General features: G+C 51.5%; 1 protein-coding gene across 6 annotated transcripts in view; it reads right to left on the bottom strand.

The window, feature by feature from the left end:
- Positions 1-3,970: 3,970 nt before the first annotated feature.
- Positions 3,971-9,615, bottom strand: part of NFYC (nuclear transcription factor Y subunit gamma) — a 40,619-nt gene continuing 34,974 nt past the window's right edge. For 3 of the 6 annotated variants that reach the window (XM_035345361.1, XM_035345360.1, XM_035345363.1), the window contains 3 exons: positions 6,206-6,313; positions 5,415-5,474; positions 3,971-4,879 (listed from right to left, as the gene is read on the bottom strand). In XM_035345361.1, coding sequence (XP_035201252.1) covers positions 4,760-4,879; positions 5,415-5,474; positions 6,206-6,313 — 288 coding nt within the window. In that variant the 3' untranslated portion in view covers positions 3,971-4,759. The remainder of the gene's footprint in view (positions 4,880-5,414; positions 5,475-6,205; positions 6,314-9,615) is intronic. The other 3 variants (XM_035345362.1, XM_035345365.1, XM_035345364.1) reach the window with 3 other exon arrangements.

Below are 9,615 nucleotides of genomic sequence, written 5' to 3'. Positions count from 1 at the left end.
GGGGGGGGACATCCCAAAGCACTGGGAGCAGAGCATCCCAAAGCATCAGGGACGGAGCATCCCAGGAGCAAGCATCCCAAAGCACTGGGTGCATCCCGAAGCCCCAGGGACGGAACACCCCAAGAGTGAGCATCCCAAATTGCAGGGCATAGAGCATCCCAGAGCAAGCACCCCAAACCACCGGGGACGGAGCATCCCAGCAGCGAGCACCCCAGAATCCCCAGTTCCTCCCCTGTGCTCGAGGTCCAGCACACGCACAGGGGTTTGCTCTGCCACCTTACTCCGCCGAGCTCCCCACTAACAGATCGGGAAACTGAGGCACGCTGCAGCCGGTTCCCCCCGCCCCACTGGGGTGCCCCAGGAGAGGAGCGCAAGTTACAGCTCCGGGCGGTGAATTATTTAACGTGGTGGTTGGAGATCCTGGCACGGGCACGGGCCCTCGTGAGCACTGCGGTATTTGGTAGGTCTGGGGCAGCACGCACAATAAATAGGCAATTTTATTTTAGGGGGCACAGGAGAAATCATGCTGGCCAAATCCACCTCGAGAGCCAGCCTGAAAATCCCATCACCCCCCGAGGATGCCCCACAAGCACTACAGCACCAAGATGGCAATGAGAGCTGGGTCCATGTAGGCTGCAACCGTGGGAATCCAACCCAAATTCTGCCCTGTGCCCTCCTGCAGCCCCCTGCTGAGCTCCCCGGGGGTCCCGGTACGGCATCCCCCCAAGCACGGGGTCCCGGTGCAGCATCCCCCCCCCCCGCCACGGGATCACCCTGACCTTCACTGGCTCCGTTGGGTTCCGGCGCTCCCCTCGTCCCCGCGGTTTAGGTTTCACCTGGCGATTGATCGGAGCCTGCGGGCGGCAGAGGGGCAGAGTTAAGGTGACCTGAAAGGACTTCCAGCAAGGGGCGCTGGGGAGGGGGCCGGGAGGTGGGAAGTGTTCTGTTAATTCCTGCTGCTTTGGGCTTTGGAGCGGGAGGTTGCAGGCTGAGGTCCCAGATGTGCTGGGGAAGCACTGGGAGAGCTCCGCTCGAAGAGAACTAGATGCCACTTCTCTAGACTGGACCCGGCAAGTTGCTGATGAACAGCAGGAGTGCTGATGAACAGAGGAGTGCTACCACCAGCCAACTGCTGCCCCTTCTGAAACTTTCCCCTGCTGGCCTCCGGCAGTTCGGCTTCTGCAAATTGGTCCCAGACCATCCCCGGGGGGCAGAAGGGAATTTTGGAGGCTGCAGGTGCAGCCGTCACCGTGATGCTGCTCACCCCCAGCCCAGCAGAGCACCCGGGGACAGTTCAGGGACTGATCCTGCCCTGGGGTTGCGCTCTCCACCTGCACAGACCCTGGGAAATGATGCCGTGGAGCTGGGAGGGCCGGGAGGTTTTGGGAGGGAACCAGGGAGCCTGGCTCAGTAGGGTGCTGGCAGAACCAGCGGAGATTTTGGGAAGCTGACCCCAGGCTCTGCCAGCTTTTTCCCCCTGCCTGGCCACGGGCATCCCGCAGAGCCCCTTGCTTCCTTGGTCTGGCCCCTGGTGAAACTTTAAAGAGGATTTCCGAGGCCGGGTGCTGGTGAGTGAGGAGGCTGCGTGCTTGGAGCCTGCTGCCCTCTTGGGATTGCAGCTCAAATTCCTGGCACGGCCGGGAGGCCGGGATTTGAGGCCAGGATTTGCATCTACAGGATTTCCAGTAAGTTTTGCAGCCCTGGTATGCAGCTGCAGAGCTGCCGGCTGGGGAGGGGGACAGGCGGGACAGGGGCTCCACGGGAAGCTGTGATGGGACGGGAGCAAAGCCCCAGGCTGGTGACCTCCATGGGGGGTGCTGGGGGGGTCCCGGGGCAGAGCTGGGGGTGCACAGAGGGCAGGAGGCAACCAGAGCCTCTGCACGAGGTAGCCTGAGATGGGGCTCGGTGGCCGGGATGGGCAGAGCTGGGGGCAGGCGACCGCAGGGTGCCCGGGGCTGGATGTGCCCCAGGAGCTGGGGACGGCTGGGAGCAGGGATCAGGGAGCAGGGAGGGCTTCGGAGCACCTGCGTCTGCCGAAGGCTTGGCCAAGGCCCAGGGCAATTAGCTGCTGGCTTGGTGCTCGCATGAGCTCGAGCAAACAAGAGGCTGGGACGCCCCGGCCACGCTTCGGAGGGCTCCCTGGTGCAGGATGGGACCCGCTGGGCTGGGAGCTGCGGGGCTGCATGGCCACAGAGCCTGGGTGACCCCAGCCCCTGCCCCATGTCCGTGTCTGCCTGCCCTGACTCCACGCCAGGAGCAGTGCCAGGAGCTGGGGCACATCCCACAGCAGCCCCATGGGAGGAACGGGGACACTTCTGCCCCGCTGTGCCACGGAGCTGTGGGAGCAGGACGGGTCAGGGACAAGCTGCTTTTCCCAACTCCCGAGGCAAGGAAGGAAGAATGAACGAGGACTTCAAGAGAGCTTTGGGACCTTCGGCTCACCGGTGCTGCCCCAGGGCACCCTCAGGGCAGTTCACAGCCACAGCAGCACCAGACCCCTGCAGAAGCAGCGGGTCCCAGAGCGGTGGCAGCACAGCAGGGCCAGCGCTGCCCCAGGGCCCGACCTGCTCAGGAGATGCCATTTGCTGCTCGCTGCAGGCAAAGCCAAGCGGCAGGCGAAGCGACATCCCCGTTCCCAGCTCTGTTACGAGCCAGCCGTTAACAGCTCCAGCCTCGGTACCAGCTGCCCGGTGCAGTTCTCACACCCCTGGCTGAGCTCAGATGTCAGGCAGCTCGGGACGATGCTGAGCGTGGTGAGAGCAGCCTGCCTTCAATTACAGGCGGGGGCTTTCACTGCAAAGCGCTCTCCTTTCAGGAGCAGCACAGCTCACACACATTTTCTGTCCTTCCAGCAATTTATTTATTTATTTATTTATCTGTTTATTTATTCCCGCTTTAAACTCCTTCAAGCAAACACAAGGCAGAGCCCAGCTTTGGGTAAAGAGCTTTCCTTGGGCAGAGCCCAGCGTGTGTGGCTGTCAGCCCCCATCCCCAGTAACACCCATCCCCAGGAACCCCCATCCCCAGGAACCCCCAGCCCCGTGCAGCAGCCACCCGTGGGTGCCCTCTCGTGGCCGCAGCCCACAGGCGGAGCTTTCACCCAACATTTTATTTTTTTCCCCTCGCTTCACGCTGGCTGCCCACCCATGCTCTGCTCCACGTGTGATGGTGCCCGTGGTGCCCACCCCGCAGGGAGCTGAGGGCTGCAGGGCGCTGCTGGCTCCCAGCCCTTTCAGGACTCAAAGAGATGACCTGACCTCACCGAGCCCCAAAGGTGCAGGGAATTGCAGCAAGCTCCCTCGCCACACTGCAACAACCCGGCCCTGTTTACGGACTTTACACCACTGCAGGGCGGCCAGTGGCTCCTGGTGCTGCTCCTCCCTGCAAAACCATGGCAAACTCGGCTCTTCTGCCAGGAAAAGGCAGCAGCTGCTGGTGCTGGCACTGTCCCTTGCGCTGTCACACAGCTCTGCCAAGGCACTGCACAAAGCCACAGAGCCCCTCCTGGACAACGTGCCAAGTATGTCAAATTGCCTGATGTTGGACACAAAGATTACGAGTTACAAAACCTCACCCGTGTTTTAGCCAAGACCTAAGCTTGGCCCTAACGCCGCCAGGCTCCTCGCAGTGTGCTCAGTTAAACCTGGCTTCTGGAGCTCGTCCAAACCTGCCCCAAACCCCTCACTGCTTCAGAAGCTGCAGGGAAGGCTGGCAGGCACAGGTGAAGGGCTGCTGTGCTGAAGCAGTCGCTGTACAACGTCCCCATGGAGACCTCCTTGGCTGGCATACACCAACAGAGCTCCCACCCCACCGCTCGCGTTCCCAGAGACCCCATCAAGCCCCTTCTGCAGCCCCCTTTAGGCCCTGTTTGCTGGTTTCACAACTTGGGGGTGGTATTTTTCAGGGACTCAGGCTGCTCTTTGCTTGGCAGGTTGATGCTGGGCACCGGTTCCCAAAGAAAGTGCAGACATTATCTTAAAAAGGAAATTTATTTTGTTTTATGAAGCTTATATTACATGCATCGACTGAAGCTAGTACAACAGTTAACAGCAGGGCTGGGGTTTGTCCAGACTTCCATTAGTGTTTCTGGAATAAACCAAGCCAAATTAAAGAATCGTTTGCCCTTAGAAAATACAGTCATAATACAAGGAATGTTTTTGTTTTCACTTTAATTACTCTTCCCCTACTCCCTGCCCCCTAGCTGCATACACTCAATGCTCCGGCTTACCAAAAAAGGAGGCAGGAGAGGAAAATCTAACACACGTACACGCCCCCCCCCCCCCCCCATGCCCCTAATGGACCACTGAGATGGTAGGACTGAATCTAGCTCTATTTGGAGAAAAATACAAACAGAATACCGGGAATAAAGCTCTTACAACAAACCTGATGCAGTACCCTTTAATAATTTCACTAGATAAAAACGTTTGACACATCATTCAATGAGATGCTACAAATTCCTTTCGATTAGTTCTCTTCAGTTTCCGGGGGTTGAACAGGCAGCTGAATACACCGAAATATTGACTTCTAAAAATAAAAATACAAATATTGCATTCTTGTCAGTGTCTGCTGGATATGCTCTCATACCCACCAGAGGAAGGTGTATAGTGCACCAGAGACCGCAGCCTACTATAGGCTGAATATTGAGCACGGATACAGAGAAGCAGATGGATTCACCGGACCAGGTTGGTACGGCGAAGGTCGGGCTGGTAACGTGTTTGTTGGTAACGTGTTTGTTTTCACACGGAGATGTGATGTCCGCTCAGTCCCCTGTCACTTGCGTGGCCTGGCCATCTGAGGTTTGGTTGGTGGACTGAATGAACATGGGCTGGGTGATGTCCTGGCCTGCAGGCATGGTCACTTGCTGGATCTGATAAAGTTGCTGGAGGGGACAGAGGAGGGGGAAGAAAGGACTGTCAGTTCTCATCGCACACAGCACGAGTCTCCCCCAAGCACAGTGTTAGGCATTAACCCTACAAGTTTAGTGGTGGTGATAACAGCAACTCCCAGGTCCAAGTAATATCTGTCCCAGAAAACAGCACAAAGCGCCGCTGGTACGATTTCAGCAATGGATGTCTGAAGTAATTCTGTGAGTTTCTTATGCCCAGACTGAGTTCATGCTACTTAAGCAATAGCTAAATGTTAAGACCTTTATTCTTGAATTGGTTAGGATTAAAATGGATCCTACACAGAGTGCAAGGGCCTGGGTTAATTTGGAGCAGATGCAGCCAAACATGAAGAATCCACCTGAATTAAGAGTGGTACAACATTCACTTATCCTGCTTCAGGTCAGGGTTTGGTAGCAGTAGCGGGTTTTATCTGGAGGAGTCGATTTGCCAGAACACAGAGACTTTATAACAGCCCTTCCAGCCTTTGACTTCAAAGGGACGTAGCACCAACAGCCTCCAAATTCTTACCTGTCCATCTGTGAACTGGCTGAACTGCTGCTGTCCTTGCTGGACTTCTGTCTGCGTTATCTGCAAGGATAAGAGAAGGATGATCACTGAGGGCATTTTGGAGAGGGCCAGGACCCCACAAAATATTTTGCCGCGGCCTTTCAAGAGCATTTAGACTCTTCCAAACTTCGTTACCCCACCACGTGGGAAGATACATCTCATGCCGCTGGACTGCAGTCATGCTGGTGCTAACTGCAAGTCAAGAACAAGGGACATGGGATTCAGCTGTTCCAAACCAAACACAAGCATGTCCTCTCTGATTTTCAGAAGGAGAATGCGGTCTCCAGGATCACAGAAAAGCAGCAGCTCTCCTATCCCCTGAAGGCAGAGAAGAAGCCCTTAGTGACCAGCCTCACCAAGACCACGAGGTAACCTGCTGGCAGCAACGCTGGCCCTGCAATAGCTCTCCTGAGAGCGTGCGCTGCTGCTTCTCCCTCACCCAGCCAGAAGGAGCAGAAGTAAAGAGAAGGCTGATGAACTGAAGTTTTACCTGCAATCAGCTCAGAAGCAGCACGAACTTTATACAGCGAGACACACGCACACACACACACACACGCATGCAACTTTCACGTACAGGTAAAGGAAACTTCCGCTATGCTCCTTGCTTCATTATTCTGATGAAGGTAACAGGAAGAAAAGAAACGCAGGAACCCTAGCCCAAGAGTTGGTAAATTCAACTGGACTTTGCAGTTTCAGGAGCTAGGGAACAACACTTTAACAGTTAATGTCAGCCCTGCCGTTAGAGTGCGTACCTGCTGTGCATTGGTTGCAAGCGTCTGGATCTGCCCCTGGACTACCTGGGTGCCTGACACAGGTTGGGCTAAGCGGATATACTGCAGCTGGCCAGCATTCAACTGAACCTGGAGACAAGCGGAGGGGGCAGGGAAAGAAAATTAAACAGGTAACTGTGTAACCTGAAACACACAAACTTGCCTTCTTGTTTCCACAACAGAAGCCAGAGTAATAGATGCCACTGGGAAGCTTCAGTTGGTTACCGGTTGAGATGAGCAACTACCACTACCTGCCAGAGCAAGAACAATGTCCACAGAACTCCTCCAGGTTCTTGAAGTAAACCCCAAAGAAGCACAACATTACTTCTTTCTCCAGAATGGAAGTGGTCAGTTAGTAGCTAAAGCATATTAATTGCTCAATTTCCGAAAGCATCAGGGACACTCATTTGTCTTTTAGTTACGAGAACCAAGTTACGACTTCGGTGTGTTGTTTCACATAAAGAAAACTCTTACGAGCTAGCTGCACGTACCGACACCCCTATTGCATTCTGCCAAAAAATACAAAAAAAATACGGGAAATTTTCAAATAAATGAAGACAGTGGAGATGACAAAACCCAGGGATATTGCAAGATAGTATTTGGAACTTTAAATACAGCTCTTCCCCACCTGGCAGAGGCCAATTCTTTGTGCCAGTGCTTTGTGCTTTACACTCAAACATAGATTTATTTCCTACAACCCAGATCTTGCAAGGGTAGACGCCTGGGGGAGTGGGATGTGAAGAAAGTGTCATCGTAGTAACCTCACCTCTCACTTTGCATTTTCTGTGATAATACTACTAATACCCGTCTGAGAAGCAATAAAAAGTTCACCACATGATTGATATTACTCCTGAATTTTTCATTTTGCGTTATTTATAGATTCATAGCCTTAGGGTTAATTGTACACAAAAATACGTTAAGTTTTCTTCTTTTTAAAAGGGGCAAAGACAGACATACAAAACACTTGAACACAGCTCACTTGACAAAGGTTGGAAGTGCCTAGAACATGGTCTTGGCATTTACACAAACACCGCTGACTTCACCAGCTGTGTCTAAAAGCTCCAATATTATTTCAAGAGCAAATAAACTCCACATGAGCATAAACATTTCAATAAAGAATCTGTTTCTGCACTGAGATCTGCCTGCAGAGCGTGTTTTCTACACTGGGGGTTTCCTGCTTAGATTTTAACTATGCTACTAACAGAATGGATCAAAGTGATTTAGAAAAACCGCTCTTCCAGAAATGTCAGTAAGCTCCAAAGAGCTGGCCCGGCGATACTTAGGCTAAGATGCAGATGAAATTTAACATAAAATTAATGTGGGGAAACAAACAATTACCATTTAATTGATGTATACACTTCCTTCCTTCCAACTTTACTAAATTTTAAAAAGAATAAAGCCACCTTCCCATGGGCAGCCCACAGTCCTAGAGCAAACACAGTAAGGAAGCAGAGAATCGGGAGCATGTGGAAACCCAGCAGAGAACTCTGGTAAGATTCTCTCAACACTCTTGCAATCAGAGACGCTCCTGGTTTTACGAGAGTGTTTCCAGCTTTTGTATTTGTGTTAAGAAGGATTCGTAGCTGAACCCTAACAGATACCACGGTGAAAAAAAAGAGCCACCAGAAGATAATGGTAACTATATTGAGATAGAAAGGAAACTTAGGGGGAAAATAATAAAAGCACAGCAGAAAGAGCAAAATGGATGGCAGCACTGAATAGACCGAGGGCTGCAGTTCTGTGAAACCATACAAAGTGTGCTTCCCAGGTGAGGGCACTAACAAGCTCTCGTGGTGAGCGCATGGCTCCCCCGTAACAAGCTCTCGTGGTGAGCGCACGGCTCCCCCGTTCCATTGTACTTCATTTGTTGGAAGCAGAAAGGGGGAAAGGTGTTTTATCTTCCACAAACTGTGATTCTTCAACATGTTGTGATTAAAAGGAGATCTGCTTAACTACAGGCAAAGCAGCATCTCTGCTAAATACTGAACGGGGAATTCTAAGTATTTCATTATAACACCACTCCGAAGTTACTCTGTTTTATAGTCTTAGGCTTGTTAGGGGCCCAAGTGCTCCTGAAGACAAAGCTGCCATGCTCAGGCACTTGACAGTTCCAATCTGTGTCTGCAAATTTAAGCAGACACAACCACCTGCTCTTAAATGCTCCCAGGCAAGAAGATGGCAGAAGAACAGGCCTGGCCAAAAGCAGACACCAATTAAAAAGCCTCCATATTTTCATAACGCACGTGATCACTTACAACTGGATGCACCTAACGTGGAGAACAGCACTTTGTGCAGAACGCTACGGTCCCCTCACAGCTGCTTTATAAAGATTTCTCTCCCTTAGTAGACCTCCAAATCCTTTTCTTGCAGGGAGTTGCAGCATTCACCAGAGACGACTGGCAAACAAGTCTGAGCTGTGCTTCTATTGCCAAACCAAAGGAGGATGCTGCAACGCTCAGTACTGTTATAACAGATTCACTGAGGCAGGGGTGCAGATCTCCTTCCAAAAGGCTTTTAAGAAGTATCTCAGAGAGACTTCCACAAAGAAAGGAAGAAAAAATAAGAATGTAAGAGAAAGGCAGTGGAGAACGCAGAGGAGAAAAAAGGTTGCTTGTAGTAAAACACTGCATTTGGCAAGCAGCGCGCTTCCTTTCTGACCAACACCTTCAGCCAAGCAGTTGGAATCAGTTGAAGATTTAAGAGATGAGAAGTGGGAAGTGAATTGGAAAAATCTGGCAGCACCTACCACCTTAGCTTTTCTCAGGATGCTATGTCAAAGAACAAAGAGACAGAGGGAAGCTTAGCAAACCTTGACAAGCCAGACTTGTGTAAAAGATCGGTTTTGCCCCAGCCATGGGTAAGCCTCATAATAAGAGAAATCAAAGTGAAGCGAGTGTCTCGGTCACTTGGTCTGACCTCTGTGTTGCTGGTTAACTACACAGAACTGAGCGGATTTATTTTTTTCTTTAGGAGGTGTGAAATTGTCCAGATGGGAAGCAAGAGACCCAGCTTTGTGGTCATTAGAAACTACAAAGAGGGGAAAAAATGCCATTTTTTGACCCATGTGTTTACTTAGGACATGTGCCAAAACTTACTTCTGATGTTGGGTACTCAAAATCCTGTTCTTAAGGCCTTAGCAGATCTATGCTAATGTGAAAGCGAGAAGATATTTCCTGGTTCTGCAAAGCCATTCCTCCAAAGTATTCTGTATATTTTTTATAACATAAAAGCTTATTAATAACTCACAGATGGCACCTTTCCCACTCAGTCTGCCAGGTCACGACTTCAGATTTGCAGAGGCAGAACCAAGAAAAGGCAACAGAAGTTAATTACACTTTATTGAAATCATGGTGTAGTGGAGAACGAAGGTTTACCCTGGAAGTATTTTATTT

Source organism: Oxyura jamaicensis, chromosome 23, assembly GCF_011077185.1.
Source record: "Oxyura jamaicensis isolate SHBP4307 breed ruddy duck chromosome 23, BPBGC_Ojam_1.0, whole genome shotgun sequence".
Lineage (NCBI taxonomy): Eukaryota > Metazoa > Chordata > Aves > Anseriformes > Anatidae > Oxyura > Oxyura jamaicensis.
Note: the sequence above shows the minus strand (reverse complement) of the source record. Positions and strands in the feature narration are given on the sequence as shown.